The sequence below is a fragment of the Syngnathus floridae genome, chromosome 2, assembly GCF_059516105.1.
Source record: "Syngnathus floridae isolate MCC-2025c chromosome 2, RoL_Sflo_1.0, whole genome shotgun sequence".
Taxonomy (NCBI): Eukaryota; Metazoa; Chordata; class Actinopteri; order Syngnathiformes; family Syngnathidae; genus Syngnathus; species Syngnathus floridae.
The window spans coordinates 16,227,736-16,253,915 of record NC_142414.1 but is presented as its reverse complement, the minus strand read 5'-3'; the positions used below and the strand labels follow the sequence as shown (position 1 = coordinate 16,253,915).

The 26,180-nt window shown below is 41.0% G+C and overlaps 2 protein-coding genes and 1 long non-coding RNA gene across 4 annotated transcripts; 1 reads left to right on the top strand and 2 right to left on the bottom strand.

Annotated features, from left to right (window-relative positions):
• Positions 1 to 33: 33 nt before the first annotated feature.
• LOC148402189 (glycerol-3-phosphate dehydrogenase [NAD(+)], cytoplasmic) lies at positions 34 to 4,152 on the bottom strand. Of its 2 annotated transcripts, none has more exons than XM_088359908.1 (8): positions 3,797 to 4,152; positions 2,790 to 2,967; positions 2,463 to 2,603; positions 2,250 to 2,388; positions 1,553 to 1,665; positions 1,131 to 1,367; positions 957 to 1,063; positions 34 to 878 (listed from the first exon to the last, which is right to left on the bottom strand). In XM_088359908.1, exons 1-8 carry the CDS (start codon positions 3,886 to 3,888, stop codon positions 782 to 784), a joined length of 1,104 nt encoding a protein of 367 aa, XP_088216034.1. In that variant the 5' UTR covers positions 3,889 to 4,152; the 3' UTR covers positions 34 to 781. The 2 variants fall into 2 exon arrangements, with proteins under 2 accessions (XP_088216034.1, XP_088216044.1); XM_088359918.1 differs by having other exon boundaries at positions 3,845 to 4,149.
• On the top strand, positions 3,501 to 23,078 carry LOC148402188 (uncharacterized). The gene is made up of 2 exons (XR_015854017.1): positions 3,501 to 4,087; positions 22,858 to 23,078. It is a non-coding gene; the product is annotated as an uncharacterized LOC148402188 (long non-coding RNA).
• Positions 5,337 to 25,004, bottom strand: LOC148402187 (acid-sensing ion channel 1-like). Its single transcript, XM_088359895.1, has 10 exons — positions 24,177 to 25,004; positions 21,763 to 21,958; positions 8,931 to 9,081; positions 8,728 to 8,855; positions 8,437 to 8,587; positions 8,117 to 8,173; positions 7,831 to 7,984; positions 7,587 to 7,678; positions 7,406 to 7,485; positions 5,337 to 6,725 (listed from the first exon to the last, which is right to left on the bottom strand). Exons 1-10 carry the CDS (start codon positions 24,536 to 24,538, stop codon positions 6,612 to 6,614), a joined length of 1,485 nt encoding a protein of 494 aa, XP_088216021.1. The 5' UTR covers positions 24,539 to 25,004; the 3' UTR covers positions 5,337 to 6,611.
• Positions 25,005 to 26,180: the final 1,176 nt, after the last annotated feature.

Here is a 26,180-nt window from a genome sequence, read left to right as displayed (position 1 = left end):
AGTTGTAACTTAGATAAAATATGATTCCACCAATGCCCAGATAGTCATTTATTCAGAGACAAATGTTGACATAACATTTAAAAATGCAAGCGCTGAGGCAGTCATGTTAACAAATGGACGGACATTTCAGAAGCAAGTATTTGCTTCGCACAAATAGGTGCACTATCCGAGACTTAATGTAGCAACCGTGTATTCAAAGGCACTTGCGTTTAGTAAAATCTGTTGCTGGGCGTGATTAATATAAAATACAAGACAGGAAATGATTTGCGGACACTAAAAGCTACAAAGACATGAAGCAGGATTACATGATGATGCAATAACTTCAGGTAATGGGACAGGTGTCCACTGGACGGCATTATTATTATCATCATCATCATTCCCCCTCACTCCCAACTAGTTTCATTGATCTTGTTGGAAGTTTGAATTTGAATGCATGCGTTTGTCCCATAAATCTGGCCAAGTCACCGTTGACAGCCTCCTAGTGGTAGAAATCAAGTATGACATTAAGAGCCTGGATTTGGTCAAGATCTATCAGGACTTAATACAGGGGAGGGCAAAATCTTTCAAGCTTCAGCATGATTTCGTGAAATGAAAAAGCACTTGAATTAAGGCCGAAGCGGTTGACAAATGTTATGTAGCGTCTCCATGGAGTGAACACGAGGGCCACTGCGTTGCGTCGCGGCTGCGGAGTGACTGGTCGCCTCACGTTTTGGATGAGTAACAGATGACGGAAGTGGTAACGCTTTTCATGTAGAAGGCACTTGGTCAGTGTTTTTGCATTTTACATGTGCTCTGGATGGTTTTGCAAGCAGCTGATGAACTCTGCGACTGGATGACCTTGGTAGCAGATCTGATAGACAGCATTGAATAGTGGGAACCTGATGGAGGGCAATGAGTGTAAGAAATTAGCCATTTGGTTGTCCCAAGTTGGATTGCGTGTTTGATGCTTGGCTTACTTGTCCACCAAATTTTTATGCTTGAGGATGAGATAAACCTCAGCCGCAGTCGCCGGTCCTTGCAGCTTCTGACCGTTCAACATCTCTTTCTCAAGCTCTTCAATGGACTGACAGAGAGAAAATGACGTCTTGATAAAAACTCAGACACACTTGAGGCGTATTCCTCCCACTCACCTTTCCCGTCTTTGCAAAGGCCTCGGCCACTTTGCGATTGCGCCCACCGTAGCAGGTAGTGATGAGATCGGCGACGCCGCAGCTTTCCAGAAAGGTTGCAGAGGACACAGGCCCGGCAGTGCAGAAAATACGGGCAAATGCGATCATCTCCATTAGACCCAGCCGGATTACTGCCGCTTTTGTGTTGTCCCCGAAACCCAGACCGTCACAGAAACCTGCTCCCACGGCAACAATGTTCTATACGATATGGAGAGGAGAAAAGCTCCAATGTTATTCAATATTACACAATACTCCCACAACTTTCTCATGAATTCAATGGATATTTAATGTAACAATTCCACATTCACAAGAAATACATGTTAAAAAATGGCAATGTGGTAAATGCTAATAATGTCAGCTGACATTTTGTGCAGAAAGCTCACCTTTAAAGCGCCACAGATTTCCACCACATCATGCTCTGGCACGACAGTCACGCGGAAGTTGTCGGTCTGCATGAGTTCCTTCAGCAGAGCCCCGTGGTTTTCGTTCTTGCATCCTGAAAGGTAAAAACCCAACCAAGTTCAGAAAAGAATGATTACCAGCGCTAATGTTGCCTTCAGCTATGGTTTGGCTAGGCTGTGTTAAATGTTACACAAACTGCGGAGATGTGAATCCAAACAAGCCTGCTCTTTCGTTTTACAAGAAAATAGACGGCGGATTTAACAACCTATGCTTAAAAGTGCAATTTAGAACCTACACTGGCAAGAACATTTTCTTCAAGTTACTTTCAATGTTAAACACAGCTCTCTGTTTTGTCTCCATTCCAGTATGAATGGCTGCTTTAAAATTGCAGCTTGAGACTGTTACTACATTTGAACTTTGATTTCTCTCCACAAGGCTTATCAACTCTGTAAGACATTCCAAACTGAAATTAATTGCATGCACAATAGCCATCTCTTGTCTTATCCTGATAACAGAAAAAGGAAGCATATAAAAATAATTAACCTTCAAAAAGGAGTTAAGTTTTATACATAATGTTCAAATAAGTGGTATGAAAAAACACATTCAATAAGACTGGGCAAGCAAACACGGTGGGAGTGAGGCCTACAAAACTAGCCCAAGCAATAAATAAACACTAACCGATGGTGGTCTCACAAAACTTTTCATCCGCTACTTCGTTGGCAATGTTGGCCCCCATCAGCACACTCATTGCAATGCCAAGCTTCTCTTGGATCACATCAGAGATGAGCTTCAGTCCATTGGGCCCCTCGTCTACACCCTACAAAAAAAAAGTTGTTGCGTATCCAATTGAGAAGTCGCGTTCAGGTAAGCAGTAATACCGCAAAGTCAAACCTTGATTAGAGATATGCCAAGTGCGTCACTCTTTATCTTGCCCTTCATGGCGTCGCAGGCTTTGGCAATGAACTGATGCGGGATGACAAACACCAGAATGTCTGCATCACCGGCTGCCTCCACCAAGTCTGGAACTGCCAGCTGGGGACAAATGACATTGAGGCATTTATGTGATGCGCTATCAAATTCTATGACAGACAGACAGAAATCATCTACATAGTAGGAAGTAAAATGTGCATTCTAACAAGCGTTCATGCAATAGCAAAAAGGCCAAAGCAATATCCCACAAATGTTTTGGTAAATGATAAGAAACCAACATGGTCTTACCACATTTGCTGGTAGCTTGTGCCCAGGAAGGTACTTCACATTCTCATGGTCAGTGTTGATAATTTCAGTCAGTTTGCGCCCATTCACCAACTCCTCAAACACCCACATTTTTACCGTGCTGTCAAATTTGGAATTCCGAGCGGCATTGGCACCGACTATCTTGGCAATGGCAGAGCCCCTGTGTTGTTCATAATGTATAGTTAGTTTTTGACTTGACCCCAAAATATTTAGTTAGTCACATAAAAATTCGGTTGGTGTGAAGGTCCTTGATGGAGTCTTGCTATATTAAAGCTGTTCACCTCGTCCATGGTTGACCAGCTTTTTTTAAAACAGAGCTACGTCTTGAGCACTGATTTAATATTACGGGGCAGCAATTAGAGACAGACGTCTGAAATACCAAATTTGCTCAACCTAGAAATAATGATATTCATCCATGTGAAGACACTGATCATGTTTTGTTTTGTACAATTATTACAGCTTGCACATCATACATTTTTAGGTAAGTTTCCAGAATTATGAAAAAATGAGGGCAGATTTCAGGGCAGAAAAGGGGTTAATTTGCATCTGATTTACAAAAATGTTGATCAGTGTTATCAGATCAATAAACACGATCACCTGTCTAACCATGAACAAAAACCATTTTAAAATGACACCTCAGTTGCATATTTGAATATATAATTTGAGAGCTAAGTTGTGTGACTGGACAAACGGTCTGTGGTGTATGACGTCATACAGTGGTCGAGTCAGGTGCCAAAAAACTACCAACAGTAAGCAAAAAGGCAGCGTGCGAAATAAAAATAAGCGAATGACTCTTTTTTTGAACGACACGGTCAAATGAATGGCGAAGTACCACAGAGATGTTAGCGAAGCATATGCTATGAGAAAAGCTGCCGGTTAGCTAGCTGTTGACACCGGGTCGGCCGGTGATGCTAAATGGGCTAACAAAAGTAGCACCGGGGAATACAGTGGAGACAGCCACGCGTTTTGAAGTCAGCCCGATCCAGCACCTCCTTTCCTCGCTCTGCGGACATTGAAGCATCGCCGCTACTACTTGCCAATTTCCAGATCCGATGATGCAGACTTTCTTCGCGGCTGCCATGGTGAAAAAGCAAATCGATGAGTAAGTGCGTGAGTGAGAGAACTCTTCGTGAGGTTATGCAACAACGCTCAAGCAGCTGCCAAATGTGCCGATGTCTACTAGCCGTGCACTTCGCATGAGGGGAGACTCTGGACCGCCCATTGCTATCGACGCTCCAACCCCGCTTGGTCATTCATTCATCCATCAAGTCCGACATGAGGTTAGTGGGCTCAAAGTAACTCGGGCAAAAGTCTCAGCTCGCTTGTCTTTATTATCCGGGTTAAAACAAAAATATGACCGGAAATAGTACCGTCCTTATCAACCCGTCATCATGAAAATGTCAAATAATAATAAAACGATAAGGTGTCAAAGTCAAGGCCCAGGGGCCAGATCTGGCCTGGCACATCATCTTATGTTCCAAATTATTTACATTGATCTTGACGCAACCTTTAGACGTTTATTTCCAATAACTAGTCACAAAAACTGATCATTACACAAGCAACCTACCCTTTGAGGTAATTAAGACAGCAGTGTTAAACATAGATTTAAAGTCTTTAAATAAGATGGATTTTCCCCGCCAATTTAATTCCGTTATTGAATTAATTAATTCAATCTTTTCATTCTCTTCTGCCTTTGAAATCAAAATTGAAAATCTGCATGATTTTAAATTGTGTGCGTCCAATTGAGATTGATATCATTTTCTGACTTATACATGTTGTTTACCAAGTTGACAGTATTTTATAATACATGGACTACTAATGATGGCTTTAAAATTATTTGCATTACTGTGCCTTTAGTTGGTCAATTTAATGGTGCTTTTAGAACTTTAGAATTATAATACTGTATTTAATCCCTCAGCAGATAAAGTACTTAACAGTCGTGTGTATTAAGTCTTGCTTAAATATAAGCAGCACATTGAAAGTCACAAAGTGTAGCATCCAAACTTCAGTGTTGCAGGACTCGGATAAAGAGAACCTTGTTGTGCAAGACTTGAACAAGAGGGAAGAGAGTTGTGGAAGAACTGTTAAGTACAGATTCAGCAGTCTGCTGGTATTCTGTGGGGTTTAAAAAGAAACCAGTTTAGTTTAGAAAAATGAAATCTGAGTGTCAAACTCAACACAAAAGGTAAAAAGGTGAGTAATAAAAATGATCTGCATTTATTTTGACATGCTTACAGTGATTTCTGCATTTATTCTGACATGCTTACAGTGATTTGATTGTATAGCAGACTGCTTATTAACATGGTGGCACTATTTCAAGTACGGCTGCTGAGACCTTGGAGTTCGTGTAAATACTTTTCTATAAAGAGACCTCTGTTAAACCTCAGAAAAATAAACACCCTCTGTGTAACCTCTTATTTTTCTGAAATGAGAAAAACTTAGTGGAGGAAGGGAGGAAGATAAACAGGAAGTGCAACCAAACTTTGGAAGTAACAAATAGACACAGAAGACAGAAGGTTGACTAAAAGATAACATTACGACTTGAACTTTAATGAAACAATTTCTTCAATTCCATCATTTGCATTCATCATTCGAATGTCATCATAAGAACTGTCCCATGAAATCATATATCTCCAAGTTATGTGAGTTGCGTACAGTATTTGTAGACTTAAAAGCAAAGAAAGTATCGGATTAATATTAATAAATAAATAAGTAAATAGATACATAGATAAATAAATAAATAAAGAGCCATAATATTTGGAGATGAATGCTTTTCTGTGGACAGTGAAAATGAAAGATTTCATGCGGCGCACGCTGCAAAACGCAATCTAGCTCTCTAATTATGTCAAACAATATAAGACGCTCTGACCATATCCACAAAACTGAAAAGTAAATCTTAATATTCATATTGTTTACAGATGACATCATATAGAAAACAGAGACGCAAATAGCAAATGGAGTACAGTCATATACAATTTAGACAAATGCAACGGCATTACGATCCATAAGAACCACTTCTTGTTTTCATGTCAGCTGATGGTCTCGTAGTCGGACCTTTGCATTGAGCTCAATGGGAATGATTGTTGACTTATATACAATATAAATAATATGCAAAGGGAATGTTGCAAGAGAGAAACTTTCAAACAGGCACTGCTGGAAAACAACCTTTCCTCTTCCGATATCAGCGTCAGCCTTTGGCACTTGCATTTTGCAACCACCAACATACTTGGATGCAACCTCACTTGCAGGTGAATCTGTCACGTTTGAAACTGCAGCACAGTGCGACACACCCAGCTCCTTCCATTCGGAAGTCCTGATGAAAGCATACTACTTTGCTATGCTGCAAATGTTGACTGTGCCAATTTAGGAATGTTTGCCCATTTTTACCAATCGCACTTGCAGTCAATTTGTCCAATGAGGTAGAAAACTGTAAGAATAACGGTATAACATATCAGGAGCTTCTCAGGGGAAGATATGATCTTTGGTAGCATGATAATAAAAATGAAATGTTACCAATGCAAATTACATGCAAGTCATCAAGTATGGATGGCTTAAAAAAATGTTGATTTACCACAATTAATTAACCACAAACCGAAATCTCTTGAAGCTGATAACCCAAACGCGTCACTTTTGTTCATGCTAATGTTTTGTGAGGCTGAGCCCGGATGAGCAAAGTCAGTCGAGCCCATTCAAGAACGTTGTTTTGTTCGCTTCTGCCACAAGTTTGGGAGCGGTTGGGACACTTGGCCTGTTGGCTCACAGCACTGAGCAAAGTCCATGAAGAGGCTTTGAGACTCTGGACACCTAATGGAAGTTACTGACGTGACACTTGACATCATCAAGGCTGAGCACAGTGCCTTGACCATTGTTGTGTTTGTGCTTTTTATCAGAGCAGCGACACAGTTTGTACTTTATCACCTGAGACGATAAAAACAGAATGGTCAGTGACTAAAGAAACCAGACTTAACTGCAGTGGATATAAAAAGTCGACAGCCCCTTTGAAAAAAACGAGCTCAAAATTATTGGAACACTTTTTGACATTAATGTGACTTATAACTTGAACTGGGGATGGGTGAGCAGTTACGAGGGTTGGAGGACGGACAAAGATGAACAGATACTACCTTTTGGCAATGTTGATTAATGTGCATTGTCCTAAGAACAACAGCAACGACAACACACGGTGCCAGCGGGTACAAGCTCACAAGGACATTGTGAATAACCTGCTGGTCTGTTCTAAAAATAGCCCACCAGCGATGTGACTTCTGAGATGAAATAAAAAAAGAGGCAGGATTGTAATATTCACTCATTCGTTCATTTAAACTCTGTCTGGTACACATAGTATCTTAATGTGCCAAGTATGCCATATTTAGTTTAAAAATAAATAGATTGCGTTTAATCCCCTGTTATAAGGTGTGCACACTTATGCAACTTTGTTATCTCAGTTGTCTATTTATAATTCCATTTTCATAATTTTATTTTTGTTTCTGAGCTAAGGCCACATTCATAGATTAGACAGTTTTAAAATTGTTGGACCTGGCATTTGAACAGGGGGTGTATAAACTTTTTATATCCACTGAACATCTTCAAAGATGACTCACCTCATAAAGGTAGTCAAATATCTCCAGAATGGTGAGTATGCTTGCGCCAATGAAAAGTCCCATTTGACCACCAATATCACCTGGAATAGTTCAATCAAGCCATGCATGATAATTAAGTTAAAAACATCAAGTACACATTGACTATATAGTCATTTATAGATGATTCACATAATACTGTTACCTAATAGTCCGGCCACTTCATAGGCCTTTTTCTGTTCAATGGTTTCATAGTTGAGAGCCTCAAAAAAGATGTCCAAAACCAGGAGATTTTCCCTGAAGAATTCAGAATTCATGTTTATCATTTAAAGAATTTTTTTCTTAATAACTTAATTTTATGCTTGACGGGTGGGGAGGCACCGGCTCCACATTTAAAAAGTCAACAATCTTTGAATCTGAATGACTCATTGTTCACTGTTGATACTTACTTAATGTACTGCTCAGATTTGTTGTATTTCTTGGCAAGATATTTAGCAGAGGCCTTGCTGGGGATTTTCACAAAGGACAGCTCTTTACTGTATCTGGTCATGTTGCAAGGTGTTTCGCACACACAGAAATCATTATCTCTCTGCACCAAGAAATCTGGAGGGCAAAAAAAAAAAAAAAACCGCATCATAGACAAATAGATTTTTTTTCTTGTTCCAATTAGGTAATGTCATGATATCATTTACAAGAATGGGTGTATGGGAGAGTTGAACAAAGCCTCTTTCTTACCAAGAGCAGGATCAGCACATTCTTTGTATAGCTCCGGGGTGCAGTAGGGTGCATCGCCTGCAACACATGAACATAGAGAAGTCGCTTAGGTCTTGGAAGAAATTGCAGAAAATGCACTTTATAATCATTATTTCCATGAATTAGGTGTACAAGGGTATATAGTGATTATTTTTGTTGTTGACAGGCCTACTGCATGAAATGTAGGTTCTCTCATCCAAGTAAATGTACTTTTTTTTTTTTTTATGACCAGTTCGTAAAGAAATCCACAACACATATACTTAATTTTTTTAGCGTGTAGTAATTGATGGAAGATTTCCTACCTGGCATGTGCACCATGCGGCAGTTGCAGTTGTCCACTAGGTAGCGCGTTTCACAATCAATGCGACAGGCTGTGATGCTGTAAGTATCAAAGAAGTCGGAGTCCATGGGTGTCACCTTGCAGTCACCCCATGGTGGTGGAAGATATATCAGCTGAAACCATGCATAAAATGTTGTTTTTCCCAACTTGATCATTTAAAAAAAAATGGAATAAACAATACATTTATTTAACATAGGCTCCAGTGCAGCGACCCTGGATGGATTTACTTAATAAAAGCAGAAAAAGTTCCTACCCTCTGTTCTTGACAAGAGACAAAAGTTTGGAATCCGGGAGCCACACCGAAACCGAGCTGATCGATGAAAGAAGGTTCATCTTGACTGTGGATCTGCACTTTGATTCCGGCTTCAAATGATGTCTCATCTGAGAAAGAAAGTGACGTCATTGCAACACAGCCACCATACCAGTTTGCCTTCTCCAAAAAGTGTTCCAACTCACCCGATTCTCCCCAGACAGGCAGGTACTCGTCCTGCTGAATGTCCAACATGAGCTCAAGCCCATTTCCCATCCCCCCCTTGGTGGTAATAAGGGGAGGGCGATCATTACCCCCGGCGTTGAAGGTGTAACATTTGCCATAGCGAGTGAAGACCTGAAACATACATCAGGGCAGATTTTTTAAAATTTATTTATTTATTTTAGTAGTAGTTCCGCTAGAGGGCACTGTTTGTCTCCATTCGTGGCTCAACTTGTAGTATAGAAAAATAACCTTTCGAAGTAAAAAACGTTGAAGACTAGGAAAGAGAGGGGAAATCAGGCTGAACTCCCCTACTCTTGCATTTGTGAAGAAAACTCATCTCAGTGAGGTGATAGAGACCTGCAGGCTGGTGATTGAGCATTCCTTTTCATCACCCTTATGTTACCATGGTGACCAAGCTTACCTGCCAAAAAGATTGATGCCTTGATGTTTAAGGAAGGCTGCACTATTAATGTGGTCTTGTTCACATAATGCAATCATACTTAGAAGTGTGGACATTTGATAAAACTTGTGATGTATTTTGAAATTTTTGCTTAATTACCTAAAAACAAACCGATATCCTGTTTTGAACTAATCTGCTGTCAGAACAGCTTCAGCCTATCACTGTCGGCTACGCTGCACACTACAAACACTTCCTACATGTTCTGCTCCTCATAAATAAGTCAGCCATGCATAAACGTAAATTGAACGGGCATGACAGGTCCATGATGTTCAGCATCATCACAATTGATTATGGTGCGGGCGCGTTATGTCTTGTGTAATGGTCGGTCATGTGACAGCAGAGATGGGATATCTGAAAAAGCATCCAACACGTGCGCAGCCCGCAAATGCGTGTTCAGAGGAATGAATAAATCACAAAGCACATGTGCATTACACATCATGCATACTGTATGAGGCAAGTGTTAAAAATTGACATCACAGATCATTGTAGTCCTGGCTGATTATAAATAATTACAATGAACTTTACTTGTAATTTGTTATAGTACTTTACAGTTGGTTCCCCCCACAATTTTCGGCACTTAATTTACAAAGAACCCATCGGAGGGCTCGGATAAATGAAGTTATCCCTCATGACCATTTTTGCCGGTTGAGTGCTTTTAAAAACACCCAGTACATCACTATTGTTATTAAACATACTGCACATAAATATGCATGTCTTACTTGAGATGCACATTAGATTTGCACTTTCCCATCCAGTTAACAAGGTATTTTCTACAGCTGTTAAAAGAGGTCCCGGCAGGGTAACTTCATTCCATTAGTGCTCTCGCGTTTATGGAAACACTTTCATATTATTGGAAGATTTAAAGCGCAGGTGTCAAACTCAAGGCCTGGGGGCCAGATACGTCTTACCACATCATTTTATGTGGCCCGCAAAGACAAATTGTGCATCAAATTCAGGTGTCATTACTAGAATTGCAAATTGTCTTCACTTTTAATAATGTCTTTTTTTAAAATATTTGACCAGTTTTTACTCGTCTGATTTGAAAACGAGTTATTTGTAGGGTTGTTTTGTAGCTTTGACTGTATATAATATGAGGTGCTCATACATTTATTTGGGTTGACAGTCATAATGGCCCTTCAAAAGAAGCTATGACTACAATGCGGCCCGCGAAAAAAATGAGTTTGACACCCCTGATTTAAAACATGTTGGTAAAGACAGACAGTTTTGCCTATATTATGCGCCCTGATTTTGTAATATCGAACTCCACATCAATGTATAGTCCATGCCACTTACTAACAATTAAAACAGCTCCAAGGCAATCCCCAGCAACCCAATCCTCTGAAATGTTTGATTACCCTGCTGACTGGCCAAGGTGATGATCATTCTTGGCTGGAAGAGAGCGCGACACCCCATTGAAAGAATAAATCATAGGTAAGAGAATCAAAGCCAGAGGCTCAGCGAGACTGAAAATGCAAATGACTTAACAATGCTTTCAACATGCCCTTCTCAGACCCAATAGGTTGAAGTCAAAATCAAGCATCTCCAAGGAGACATTGCTAATGTTAAATACCCCTTCATGGACTGAAGACACGGTGTGCTCAAACACACGGTAGTTTAATTTGGCTCTACTATTTCCACACAGCAATAGTCAGTCAAATATCTTAGGTAAAGATCACACTAAAAGCAAAAGGGGTACAGACCTAAGCCTAAAGCCTGGGCTTATATTGTCTGCCCTTTTGGCGGACAAAAGGATATTAACGGAAAAAAAAAGACACCCAAAAAAAAAGGCAAATTGGCGTAGTCAACATTGAAATTCATACCTACAGTCATGAGACACCCACACAAACACTAAACAATGCATGCACACATTCATCCATATATATGTTCATTACTATTACTATATATACTATATATAATCCATGCAAACAAGCACATATGTACACTTTACACATTCAGCATTTATACACGTCCATAGAGATATAAGCACATCATTTTGACCATAGGTTTGCAGTAACTATAAATACCGTAATTTCTGGACTATAAGCCGGTACTTTTTGCTCAAGTTTTGAACCCTGCGGCTTTTGTTTGTAATAGTGTGTTCTGTGCAGTCCAACTACTCGAACACAATCTTCTGATTAATGTTTCGTTCGTAGAATATTAATTGAAGAAGCAAAATCCTTCTGTTTTCATCCACCTCAGGGGCAGCCATTTTGCCACTTACTGTCAACTGAAAATGACAATAAAATCAAAATAAAGGCTAACAATTGATCTTGCGGTTTGTGACAAGACTTTTAAACTCGCTCCTGACTTTGAGGCCATGATGTGAAATTTATGCCAGTTGCTCCAACAAAACATCGATTAAAACCCTCCTTAATGTTTGGCTACGACAATTCTGGGTTTTAAGAAGCTGCTCACGTCGAGTGATAATAATACTAATTTCCTCCCTCTCTTTGGTCATGTTTTTTTCGCCTGCCTCACCTCATCTGAAAAGTCTGACGTGCTTTAGCCCTGTGGAGTAGTCTCCATCTCCTGCCGCACTTCCCCACCCACCTCTGCTTCATTTGATGAATATTTCACAGGCCAGTAGAGACGCTCTGCCTCTCTCATCCTATTCCCAGGCTCTGTCCAGCCTCTCACTACCTATCACCCTCAGAGACGATAGGGGCACTTGAGGGGACTGGGTGGGTGTACGGATGAGCGTTACTCTTCTTGAAATATCAGGACGGCTTATTAAATCTCACGTTTTTTTTGGTGTGTTTTTCTTTAGAGTCATTAGAAATACTGTAACACATTTACTAAGTTGTTTCCTTTCTTGTTAAAAACAATATTATGGTATGCTATGGTAATTATGGTCAATCCATCCATTCATCAATTGGGCTCATCCACAACTTACTCACACGTACATTTACGCATATTTTGAAACATTTGTGGCGTTTGAAGGATATTATCATTTAAAGCAAGGCAATATTCCAACAAGGGGCTAAAAAGGTTGAGGTTGTAAAGAAAAGTCGCTGAGTCGACGTCTAATATGTTCATGGCTAATGTTCAGATGGCTCCTTTTAATCCGTAGGGAGTTGTTTAGGGAAGCAGCTGCCTTTGCTTACAACACTATAAACCATCTGGCCCGTGAGAAATGCAATAAATTAGAATGATGTTTGAAGTAATGGTGGACGATGTAGGGAGAAATGAAATCACATTAGGGACTTCAGAGGTTGTCCAAGGCAAATGATCAGCTTTAATTTAAAACACATTTAAATGAGTGGTTTTTTTTTCCCTCAGTTTGGTTTTTCCCCAAGTGTAATTTATAGCAGTACGACATTTATTGTCAAGCTGCAGTATTGGTTAAAACTATTTTCTTGAATATTTTATGTCAAGCCATTCTTCATAAAAGTCACTCAACATATAGGTATATTCTACAAACTGAAAATAATCCAGGAGTCAAATCAATGAATGCATATAAATAAAGTGTTCATCTCTTTCGAAGCATCCAAAAAGCAACCAAAAAAAAAAAAAAGCATGAACATGCTGAATGTATAAAAGATGAATAACACGGTAAAATTAAATCTCACCGATCAATCTTTTCAAGTTAATCACAATCGGTCAGAGTTTTGCTAATTAATTGTGAATTGTAAAGCAGTTTTATGAAAACAACCATACATCATACTTCTTTACATTTCCTCTAGGATGCCTTAACTTGTTGGTCTTGTTGGTCATGCATGTATGAATCCCCACCCACTAATCTCCTGCACATCCATTCGTGATAAACAGACATGTATACATGCTCCAGCTCTGCTAGAAACAGGCGCAGGCACAGCAACAGCTCTTTGCGCTGCGATTTCACTGTGCACCAACCCCTCGTCAGGCATAGCTGAGTAAACATGGAGACATAAACAGCCTCGAGGCCAGTCACAGAGGCAAGACATCCCCTTATTACAGCTGACAACATTCTAGGTGGCAGACAGGGGGGTTAACTAGGATTAAAGATGATTTTCTCAAAAGTGATGGAGAGATGTAGACAGCAAATCTCTCTCTTTATGTCTTTCAATTCCATGATGGTTTCCATGTCGATCATTTAAAAGCCAGAGGTGGCCCGAAATGGATTATGATTTAGATGTACGTATTAATTTCCCTTACTTGACCTCAGCAAAGATTCTCAGAGATCACTTCCTTGAGACAGCGCAGCTCTTCTTATAATTTACCCTGACTTCATTCAATAGTCACATAATGAAATGATTTAGAATGCTTACATCACTTTAATAGCAATTTTTTTTTCCGGGTCATCTTTGAAGTGCACAGAATATATGAGCCGCAATTTAATTTCTTGAGCATTCTGTGGACTTTGTTGTAGCTCAGGGTGTTGTGCGCAACCGTGACCGCATTCTAAGAGAAAGCCGTGTGAATAAGTCACACGCAGTTTGCCCAACGGTGAGATGAAAATACGGACATATGGCAGCATGGCACAGAACTGAAGATGCGCATAGATGCACAAGGTGAACACAGATGTGTTTCAAATATGCTCACTCTCAACCTGCGTGCAACACTCTCACATAGTGTACTTAAGCATTTGAGTACTCTTTGGTGTATTTTTGGCATACCTCTATGATTCATCACCCGGGTGGCAGTATTAAAACTATTTAGCTCTGTGTGGGTTGGGATGGGACAGGTTTCATACATTGGGCCTTCCAAGCAATGCTGGTTTTCAAATATTGTTCGTCCCTCCGGAGATGTATCGGTAGCAGGGTACAACTATTCGATGTTTTGGCCATTTTGTAAAACAAACCAGTCCAACGGCAAACGGCAAATTAATTGTGCATCATTAGGGATGCTCGATACCACTTTTTTCAGATTGATACCAATACGAGTATGATACCACTCATACTCTAGATACATACAATTTCTATGAAACAAATGTTTTATTTATTTATTTATTTATTTATTTATTTATTTATTTATTTATTTATTTATTTATTTATCTATTTATCTATTTATCTATTTATCTATTTATCTATTTATTCATTCATTTAAATTTAATTTATTTTATTTGGGGTTGAAAAATCTGCAAGCATGACCTCAATTTAAAAATAAAACATAACTGACTCTGATTTAGGATTATTTGGAATTAATTAATAAAAGCACAAATAAAACTAACAAATGAGTTTCACATTCTGCAGAGGAAAAAACCTAGGGCGCCAAGCTACTCACATACTGTTTCTGAATGCAAATGGATGAATTAATTTAAATGAAACAAGCTTCGGGGCAAGAGGAATCGTGTGCCGTGTAAAAGAGACCCAGGTGCAAATTCCCGCTGAGTCTCAGGTCACCTTTTAGCACGTTCCTTCCCCCTCGGTGTCTTTTTTTGTTTTCTTGTGAATGAACTCCTTTATAATTTTGGCTCTTTGTCTCTCTTTGCTTTGCTCAAAAGCATTTTCACAGCGAGCCAGTATTCCAGTGTTTCAATCGATCATGCGAACGTTCACTTTTCTTGTGCCACTCCCGTTTTTTGGCTTTTTTTCCCTCGAGTAACAGAATGATCGATCTATTCATCAATTAATTTCATTCCATGTTCATAGTCTGTGGTTATATTTATCGCCATTGTACGTATTTTTCAGCTGAAAAAATATGTTTTAAAAAAGAAACAAGTTAAAACAGTGCCAGGATGTCTTAATAGCATGATGTTTTCATCTGAATAATTCTATGTTTGAAAAAACGAAATGATATCCTTATATCCTTATTGTAATAAAGGTGAGAGTCGCTCCTTGTATATCTAAACATGAACATTTGCAGTGGAACTCATTTGTGTGTCTTTTCATGCTAATAATCTCCACAGTGAATGCCACTCAAACGTAATTCGTTCCCTTTCCATCAACGTGTGATTAAAACAAGACCGGCATTAATGAGTCGCAGCTAGGTGACCACACAAAGTGGCAAAAACTTCAAAAAGACATACATTCCCAAACAGAAATCACCCCCTTGCTGCTAGGCAACAATAACATTATAATGAGGAGCAACTCATTTGCAAGTAAAAGGGGTAACGTTGTGATTACAAAATGACCTACCAAGCAGGTTGTTGTCTAAAGTTATTCATATTTCAATTAACCTTCAACCCCCGGCGCATAATTTCTGTCCGTGACAATTTATATGAGGTGGAGCTCATCAGAGCACTTGAAGATGTTCACTTGATTTGACCGTGAATCTGAACTAGTGAACTTTGACCTTTGCCATAGCAATTACTCAGCTGCCACGTTCTGAACCTCTGCGACCTCTTCCTCTTCTCCAAATGTTCACCATCATTTTCTTGATGTGTCTGTTTGCTTTCATATTCACCCCATAAACTTTATGGACTGCAATATGTCAGGACTGATATTTTGTCCCCGTTGTCCCTGGATAGTGAGAAGATTGGTCACAGTTGAGCAGCATTCGGTCGCATCATTTTCAATCTGACTCACCTTGGTAGTGAAAAGCTTTGCGGAGACATAAAACGAATAAAGGAACTGAATCATCAGAGCAAAAACCATGTACATTTCCCTCAACCTTGTTCTTTCAGTTTCTGTGACAAAGTGCAATGCCATTCCCATTTGACTCAAGCACAAGGGCGTAAATGAGGTGGAGCGGTGATTGAAGACTGGAGGTGCATAGTAAGCGAGATTCAGCTACCTTAAACAGGTGCGTTCAAAGGACGCACTTAGAAAAAAGAGGACGTGATCTTGGTTCCACCTTCATCTTCGTGACGGCCAATTGGACCTGCCGCTGCTAAGCGTGACTGCCCGCTGCAGTGATTGATGTCCTCTGCTCTAGGTGGCAGTCATAGCATCACTCATTAGCCGCTAATGCCTATTTTGCCTCATATCGCCACGAAGCGAGAGGAAATGATGCTTTTCATTTCCCATGTGGTAGTGGAACATACGTTCATCATTTGACTTCTGAAGATGGATTCCCGTGGGCACGTCTGAATTTTTCCCAGAGACAAGATTCAAAATAACAGTAGGCCAAACTCAGGCTACAGGCCAGGTTAGTGAATAGATCCGCTCAGTAATTGCAGAGGAACTGCCAGACCGAAGCCCATAGAAAAGTGAAAGGGCACATCGAAGAAATACTCATCAGTGTGTCAGATAATCTCTCACAAGGCAGTTGTTGTTCTTGCCGAATGCCACCGCTTCCCGCCGCATTTTATCTTGTGTGTTTTTTGTTTTCCGTGTGTGCGCTGTAGCAGCTCTCGGCAAATTATTGACATCGCCGAGCTCCGCATTAACATTTAAAGATCATTTAATGTAAGCTAGCATTTTGGGATGGCGCTTCCTGAATTATAAAATAAGTCGCTCATTATCCCCGAGTCAGATGAGCGCGCAGAGCCGGCTTTGTCCTTATTTTTCGATGCTTTCTCCTCCTATTCTCATCCTAATTATAACTTTTAATTTTCGCCTGCAGCTGAATCTTCTTCCTTTCCTTGCCTACATTTGGTCTTCAGTTTTTTTGCACCAAATTCGCCATACCTATTCCTGCAAATGTCTGTCGTCACTAAATCCACCTTCCCACACGTGGAGCTTTTGTACAGTGATCGTAATCAAAACGAAACAAGCTGTAATTCCCTCTCCCAAAGTCTAAACAGAAGAAAAACAACATGCGTGCCTGGGTAACCCATTTTAACCACACAGATGTTGTTACTCTCTCCCTTAAATTCCCGCTACAAAGCTTCATTCCTTCCACTCTCTTACCCAGCGGCTTGTTACAGCATGTCATTAAAGTGATCTCCCATTCACGCAGAGTGAAATATTGAAACACATGATTGCGATTCAGACTGACGTGGTGACCTTGGCAACGTTCAGCGGGGATAAACAGGAAAAGCTCATCATGCCGGCCACTGGAATCTTCCACCCTGTCACCCCATCGCTGATTTCATCCAGAACTATCGAGCTGAATTTGAGGTGAGGTGACGCGAGGTGGGATCTCGGCGTCTACCCGCTTTCCTGCAGTCAGCATGTCACTGAAGCTAGCAAACAGACCCTGGACTTGCAGAGTCACCTGCACTAAACCTCAAGATGAATAAACCATGGGTAGAGCAATGCAGACCACTTGAGCTATTTTCAGCATCACTCGGTCCAAAATGCTTTCATAAAAAGCAACCCCCCCCCTCGCCCCCCCGCCATCCCCTCACCGGCCTGGGCAAATAGAGCGTGCTGAAGCGGCATTACTGATCCGTCTAGAAAACCAGCCGGAGTCACGAAGTTGTTGCGTGGCTGTCCGCCTTTCAACAACATGGAATGATCTCCCGCAGCTTCAAGTTGAGCATAATTGATTGATGGCTCAACAGTGGCCATGACCCCACCCACACGTTTCCCTGTTGACCAGCAGTTGTACAAGTCTACGACTAACTTAACTCAGTCACCGCCAGCCGAGTACAAAGTGATGTTTGACGTCTATTCCCGTCAACGGTAGTGAGTGAGTTAAAAACACACTGTGACTTTGAACTAACAGAGCTAACCTGCCTGCTGACTTGCAGATTGGCGTTGGACTAATTGCAGCTGTCCTACTGTCTATTGTTGTATTTCACTATTTGTTTTTGTAATTAAACTTTAGACTGTCACCAAGAACACTTTCTAATCTTCCCCTAAAGACTTTGTTGTATTTGTTTCATTAACAAACACAAAGAAATCAATGAAACAAGCACTGTCAGTCTTTCTCAAGGTCCTTTTTTAAAAGACGCTTGGTGAAGTCAAATTTCAACTCCTGCTGCTTGTAATAGTCCCACCGCTGACGAATGTCTTTTGCGCATAAGATTAGTCTCCTTTATGAGCCCTGAGTAAACTATTCACCTGCTGATTTAGGAAATGTGGTTACTTCAGCTCCTGATGACTCTTTGCTGGTGGTCAGCACTAAATAGTCCAAGTTCAGCATGTGTGGCAAATATGACTTTAATCCGCCACCTGTGTTTGTTTGTTCATCACCAAAGTGCGTGCTGAGAAATAAACATTAACGAGGTCGTTTGAAAGATTTGCTGCTTAATATCTTCAGTATGAGTAAAAAATTACTGGCTTGATTTCATTGCAGGCGGAGTGGCAGGGATAAGAGTTTGAATGGTGGTCTGTCTCAGGGACTCGACGGTGAACCAGTCCACAATGTAGTCCGCCTTTCACGTGCGGTCTGCTGAGCTACACGTTAAGCGGTACAAAAAAAGAATAGCTGGACTCATTCAGAATTATTTATCTGCCTGCAAAGCCCTTAACTCCTAATTGAAAATGGGGACATCACCCGAATGAGCAGAACAAAGGGGAAAGCATGAGAGTGAGCGAAGGAAGGAAGGGAGGGAAGGAAGGAAGGCAGTAAAGAGCCTGACATGAAAACATAATGAGGATTGTCATGCCCATGGGGGCTGACGTGAGGGATTCGCTGCACAGGGCTTTCGACTAAGTAGGAATGCAAGTGAAGATGGCGAGAGGGCACCAGGGGACACAAGAGGTGACATGACTTGGACGATGCTAGCATGTTCAGGAGCTTTGCTGACCCACAAGCCGCTGGGCAGTTTTTCAAATCTGTCCCTTCAAACCATCAAGGAAGTGGAAGCCTCCCTCTCCAAGGATTGTGCTTCACTTCCATCTCCGAGCAACGGCAGAGATTGCCGGCGGGTGCTACGGGCTTGTTATAAGATGATTCCGACTGGGGCCAAACACTTTGAGCTTAAGAGCACTCAAACTGAAAACCAGACCTGCGCGTCATGCTGAGTACGTGCAAAAACATCACAGCGTTGAAATGCAACCTTTGTGGTTCTATTTCATCCCTAAAGACTATATTTTTCATTACCGCTTTGCAGCATTGGACATTTGTTTCTGTCGACAAGTCCATTGGATTCACCTCATGCTAATACAGCTGAAAAATCAAATGGGAAAAATAGCAACGTGTCTCGCTGCCTGCGGTTACGACATTATTGCTGTAAGCAATTCCGGAGAAATAGCAATTGCGAATATAAACGGGGAAGTGAGAGAATGAATACAAATGGATCTGATATCGTCTGGAATTAATCTTATTTCATGCCCACCCCCGCATGCGGTTGGGATCTGATTTGCAAATATGGAATTTAGTTCATTCTGCTGTTGGGGCTTCATCTGGATACAAGTTGACAAAAAAGAGAATTTGGAACTGGCAGTAGAAACAAAGACAAAACTCACAAATGACCGACTTTTCTTGGCCTTGCGATTTGACATTTCATCATGCTCCAAAAACATTTCAAATCCATCCACTGCATATTCTCAACTTTACCCTCTTCCTACTCCACACATTTTGAAACTTGACAGTTTCTAGCTTCAAGGTGAAAAAGCTTAACATGCAAGTCGACCATCTTGCTTGGACTCAGCATTCTCGATGCAAATGTTTCAAAATGTTCTATCAGCGTCTTTGCCCCCCACCCCCCTCCTTTGATCTCGACACCAACAATCAATCGGGACACCCGTCTTTCTTCATTCATCCAGCACCGCGCAAACAAAACAATGAACAGATTACCAATGCATTGCATCTAAGGCGTCTTCAAAGAGAGTCCATGTTGGAGAGAACTCTGCACAGATTGAGGCAACAAAGGGTAGTTACGGAGGGAAATAAAGGCCCCATAATGCTCTGGGGGGAAGCCCCTCCCCTCTCCCGCTGCTTTGTGGACAGATGTAATTTCCTACCGAGCAGCGCTCTCTTCAAAGCCCACCAGAATGGCTTGATCACAGTCGACAGGCTGCCAGTGTACCTTCACATTCTTCACATCAATTATACATTGGTCTCAAATGAGAAGAAAAGGTTAAGGAGTCTTAAAGTTTCAAGACTTTTGATCAGTGAACCACATCGAAGGGGAAACTCAGCACGGCAGCAGCCTGAACCTCACATCTGCTCTTTGGCTCAATTTTATGGTTTCATCACTTTCAAGTGTGGTGGAGCTGGTGTACGTTGATACCCAGTCACTGATTACTGATACTACTAATCACTAATTTTACAATTTGTACTAATTAGTAACATTATAGTCCCTATTTTGTGGCAAGTCTAGCAGGAAGTGCAGTCTACCTGCGCGCATGACTGGAGTTTTCTTCCTTAAACGAGTCTGGCATGGCACGGAGCGTCCGTTTTTGTGCCCCGAGCGAACAGGAAAATAAGTCCCAATTCCTTCATTCTCTAAATAAAAAAAAATCTTTTCATCTTGACACTGCTTCAGTTACTTGAAAATTGGAAAAGCAGTTTTTGAGTCGTGCTGATAACAAATGAAGGAACTTACATACAGGCTGGAGAAAAATCATCACTAAGTTTTATCAGTGGTACAGTTTAGGATTTTTTTTTTTTTGAATTACTGTACAGTCTTGTCTGTGTTGTGAGCTGAGCTTACTGTATTGAAACCCCCCCCCAAAAAAACCTCCAGTTTCATCCCTTAATTTAAAATTTTATGAGGGGAATGTTCATCCACTCACTCAACCACTTCAGGGCGCAGCCCAGGAAGAGATGTTGTGTCAGTTTGCTCATATTCAAAAACAACTATCAGGTTGCCACTACTGAATATTTTTAGAATCGATTACACTATCGATTAATCGGCTAAAAATTGATTTTGCATGGAAATGAAAACAATCTTTTATGCCCCCATTTACTATCTATTAACCAATTATTGTTGTTTATTTGATATTGTTTAGTGATTTAAAAATAGCTCTAAACAATTACCCGATTCTTAAAATAGTTGTTGATTAATTTGATAATCGAATAGTTGCCGATTAATCGATTTAATTTTCACACCGCTAAGCAACAACTATTTCCCCAGCTTGAGCTCAGTGAGTAATTTTACAAGTGGATCTACCTAGTCTGGATTGTTGCACAAAAAAAAGGGCTTTTCTGTCTTATTGTTGCCGTTTAGCCTTGCAATTTCACTCGAGTACAGGCATGTCTCTCTTCAGTCATGATCGCAGTAGACAGGCTACTCACTTCGGTTACTCTCCACAACTGCTTAATTATACAGAACTTCACTCTCAAACAGAGGAGGCAAACACTAAAAAGATGAAAAAGACAGGTGTAAACATTTGCTTAGGGACCGGAGGGGCTGACTAAACTGTGCAGCAAAATACGACAGATCAACAAAACTTAAAAGGACTCCGTGAATTATAATTCCAGAAATGTAAATATATTTGCTGTGTGATGAAATACAACAGAGTAAAATCTTCAAAACACAAACCAGCTTGTAATCCAGCTATCTCTTCATCAATACCATCAATCCAACTTTCAGACTGTGGGATTTCAAATGAAAAATGTTACTACCTGATTTTCATTGTTCCCATGACAATATCAATAAAGTTATATTCATACTCACAAGCATAAAAAAAAGATCACATGATATCCAAACGTACCACTTTGAAGTCGTCGGCTCTGCACTCGGTGCCGTGGAAGTGGCAGGAGAGCAACATGTCATTGATGTCGTGGCCGGTGCGGTCGAAGAACTCCATCATGTTGAAAGGTCGCGGCTTGAAGTTGTGGAAGTCCGATTTGACCTTCAGGCTCTCCAAAACGCTCTCCTCCACAAGATGCACGTCTCGGATCTCATACCTAAAGTAGATGATCGTTTAGAGATGGAAACTGTATCATTTTGCCTGCTTAGAAGTGTGTGTGAAATTCAACCCAAGTAGCAGTAAGGCGTCATAAAAATCTAATTTCATTCCAGTACTGACATTTCTTTCAGGTACGCATTAGAAGTTCACTTTGTTGTCTTGCTCCCCAGTTGAGGAAAAAAAAACCCCATGAATTTTGTTAAGCTAAATTTTTCTGTCAAAACCAAACTGATTCATTTTATTTTTGAGGCCAATTGCGAATTTAAGCAGAAAAAATACTAATTAATCAGCCCAATGATTAAAAGAATATACATTGCATTTGCATTTTTGTTTTAAAAACTTAAGATCAATAGCTTTCAGGAAATAGAAGGCCCCTCATAGAAACATCCTGTATGTCGCAATCATTTGTTTTTTTCTTTTAATAACAGTAGCTCTCGGCTTTAGCCTACGTGGTTTCCTGCCCTATTATATATTTGAAAGGTAATCGTAATCAGTCACCCACATAATCACAGTATAAATTCAGGAATTTGGCATTCAGTGAAATGTCTTGATATTTGTCTTGTGCAAGCCACCAGGCGTCATTGGTCCGTGTTAAATGCCAGCCCAGTAACTGAGCGAGGAAGCCAAATATCCCACATCACCCTCGGCATTATACTTTGCCCCAGGAAGGTTTCCTTTCATCAAATGGAGCTCATAAATTTCTGGCCGCAGCGCCTCGCATCAAAAGCGAGTTGAATAAGCCGTACATGCATCGGCAGCGGACCTTCGTACAAATATGACATTCAAACAGACTTGAATTACTCGGATTCCACCTGGATTTGAATTACCTCACTTCTTAAGCAGGATAATGAGCTACTGTTAGCTATGCTTCTGAGCTTAGTGTTTTTTTTCTCCCAGGAAATGTGCAATGGTGGGGTGCATCCAGACCTTCAAAGATTGGTGATACAAGTTGAATCGGCTGCCCGCCACCAGACTGTCAACATCACTGCAGCGGCAGCTCATCAGAGGATGACGTCACCTCAAGCTCGGAGCTGCGTTTCTCTTCCTAATATATTTAACCTTCATTGTTGTTAGCGATAACTGGCGGCATGGAAAAATAAAAAACAGCCATAACATCATTCGCTATTCTGGGAGAGGTTTCTCTTCAAGAGTGCCGTCTTGTCCATTCATGCAGAAAATCATTGTAAAGTCAAAAGGTCACTGAGGTTGAAAGAACTGAATTTCTGTTCAGGTTGATCTTGAAAGTGTTTGACAGGGTCGGGTCAAATTTGAGCTCATTAAATTCCTTCATAGCATTTCTATGAAAGTCTTCTCGGAACAGTGAACAATACCATCACCCCTTCCCTGTGGTGGCTGGCAGCGATGTCACAGTCTAATTTTCAAACATTCTTTCTAAATAATAACACCTTCAAACAAAAGCTGCTCTGGTCCAGATTCAGAGATATGATCTCGACACGCAAATGGAGTTTACAAAACCAAGTCTCGCAAGCTGCCTCGCTACTTTTGCATTCTCCCACTTTGTGTGTTCAGGCAGCCCTATGTGCATGATCTCACACACTGAAATGATTGCTCGAACAATATTCAACTCAAACTCTTCTTTTATTTAGCAGGTAAGCTGCATCTTGAACATCCCAGAAACAAGAGGACATTTTCTTCCTCCCTGAGATCTGTTCTTCAGGTTTTGCAAACATGGTGAACGTTTAACTCACGGCTTTTGCCACATTTTGTGATCAGAGAAAACAAGAGTTTTCTATGTTCGCTCCTGTGAGCCCAGCCACACTAACAAAACAACCCAGGTGTCATTTAAAAGTTGCTTTTGTCATCATATCCCAAGGATAAACAATTATAAAACACATTACACACCCGATTTTGTTTTGCTGAAATTAGCCATTTTAAGTGTCTCAATTGGATTGCATCACCATGGCGGACTCCTCAGTTAAAGTCCCAAATATTTGGGTGGGGTTGGGAGGGGGCTACTGCCAACGGAAGCACGCGCAAGCCCCCCCAAAGCCTCACCCCGCGCCCACTGCATCAACAACTAACCCTAAGCTCGTTGGTAAATAATAGGCATGATACTTGATGTGTGGTAGAAATGTGACAGTGACCCAATTGTTGTGTTTGGAATTATGTCACCACAAAAAAAAGTTATTTTATGAGCTTTGAATTCAAGGAGCTGCCCAGCGAGCCGCCCGTACTGCAAAGTAAGTGAAGGCTACCTGTGGTTCAGCAGCGCCAGCAGCTCCCCTGCGTGATACAAGTCGTTGCGTGTCACGCGACTAAAGCGGAAGGCGTTCAGGTTGCAGAAAGTCACCGCGGGGAACGTCAAGATCGGGCTGACGACCTCGTCCAGTTTAGTGACGTGTGGATACTCCAAGTAAAAATGGATCCGGTCCACACACACGAAAAGCAGCACGGCGAGAGAGGCGAAAAAGACAACGAGCCACAGGCAGCGTCGGAAGCAGAAGCGCTCGTAGGTGAAAATGTGCGAGATGCCGTGCAGGGTGGACCTATGGGCGAAAACTTCAATCGGTGCAGGGTGATCGCCATCCATTTCCTCCCGTTCCACCTTGAGGTCCATCGTCGCGCCGCGGTGCAGGTCAAACGTTCGATGCCAGCGAGAGTGTCGCCGCGTACTTCAACCCACTCCTCCGTTCACTCATTCATTCACCTGTGGCGCCGACCGTCCACCTGCGCAGGTGCAGACACGCAGAAAACCACTCACGGAGTCCTTTCGCCATTGTCCACCCACATCGGTGTGGCCAGACAAAAAAGTCCCGATTAAGCACATAGAGTCAGTGTCAAGTGCAGTGAACGCAGCACGAAATCGGGCTGCACATTTGATCGTCGATTCTGTGTGCAGTGGAGCGCGCGTGGTGTCTGCGCGTCACACACACACAAAAAAAAAGACACTTGCAAATCCTTCCAGACAATTCAGCTCATTTGAGAAGAGTTAGAACCACCAGTGTCTCTTTGGAGGAGAACATTTTCACGTCCAGATTCTCTCCTCCCAGACGTGCGTGTGAGACGCTTGCTTGTTGCGGTCGCTGCTGAGTCGGGAGGTTCCGTGTGTGTGCGCACGAGTGAGGTTGCGTGTACGCGTTCTTGTGTGTTTGAGTAAACAGCAATAGCAGCAGTGGCGGAGGTCTTGAACAGGAGATCGACGCCATGCTCTTAGCATGCATGATGTTGATGATTTTTTTTTAAAGTGGTTAACTTGAAAAAAGATCCAGTTTCGTTAGGAAGACTAATAATAGATGCCACCCCCCCTCCCCAAATTGAGAACATTTGAAACACAAATTCCCGAGTAATGACAAAATTATTCTGTAGCCTACAGTCAAAATTCCTAGAACATTTTTATAACCAATTTCACTCATTCTGGCTGAATTTTGACTGAATTATAGCTTCATAGAAAAACAAGTGTGCATGGTAGCAGGTGGGAATAATGGCTACTGTACGGCCCGGTAAAAGATGTAAAACATTAACACTGCATGCTGTTTTGCTTGGCTTGTTCGTGGCTTGACACAGAGGTCTGTCATTTTAAAGATTTAAAAAAATAATAATTTTCCCCATAAGGTTCCTATCTTGTGGAAGCGTATTGCTTTGAGTTGGGAACAAAATGCAATACGCTTACAAGCACACATAGAATAGCATATTGATTTTACGAGACCCTTCAAATTACTGTTTGTTAGCCAAGTGCTCAGGTTGGAAAAAAATCACAAAAATTATGTTTAATGTACAGGTAAGCAATTGTGCTTATCTAGTCCTACCCCATTTTTAACCAGAAATTTACACCACATAGCTCCATAATTACTAAATACTAATAGTATATGTGACTTTTGCTACCACAAAAAAAAAAAAAAAAAAAGTGACATTGTAAGTTGTATACAACAACAACGTGGTGGTTAATTTTTGGTGCAAGTGTCTGAATAATCAGGATTCTTGAAAGTTCATAAGACTCTTTATAATCCAAGTTTCAGATATTGCAATGAAGTCTTTTTATCTAGGGCACTGGCCCTGCTTGGAATGTTAGACATAATATAAGTAGATGCAGTCATAATAACTCATAGTACATTTCATCATGTCGACATGTCAACACTGGTATTGTTTTGGCGAGGTTTGTTTATTTATTTATTTATTTATTTATTTATTTATTTATTTATAAGAATTTTAGTTTAATATACATACGACGAATTTCATTATTTAGCGCACATTCCGTTTTG

Bases quoted from the DNA above. Each gene is read 5' to 3' on its own strand.
- LOC148402189 (XM_088359908.1), bottom strand. From the start codon at position 3,888: ATGGCAGCCGCGAAGAAAGTCTGCATCATCGGATCTGGAAATTGGCAA. The intron at 2,604-2,789 runs GTAAGACCATGT...ATTTGTCCCCAG, and splicing joins ACAAGCTACCAGCAAATGTG to CTGGCAGTTCCAGACTTGGT. The intron at 2,389-2,462 runs GTTTGACTTTGC...TTTTTTTTGTAG, and splicing joins TTGGCATATCTCTAATCAAG to GGTGTAGACGAGGGGCCCAA.
- LOC148402187 (XM_088359895.1), bottom strand. From the start codon at position 24,538: ATGGACCTCAAGGTGGAACGGGAGGAAATGGATGGCGATCACCCTGCA. The intron at 9,082-21,762 runs GTACGTTTGGAT...TGTATGTTTCAG, and splicing joins GAGCCGACGACTTCAAAGTG to GTCTTCACTCGCTATGGCAA. The intron at 8,174-8,436 runs GTAGGAAATCTT...CATGTGTTGCAG, and splicing joins CCGCATGGTGCACATGCCAG to GCGATGCACCCTACTGCACC.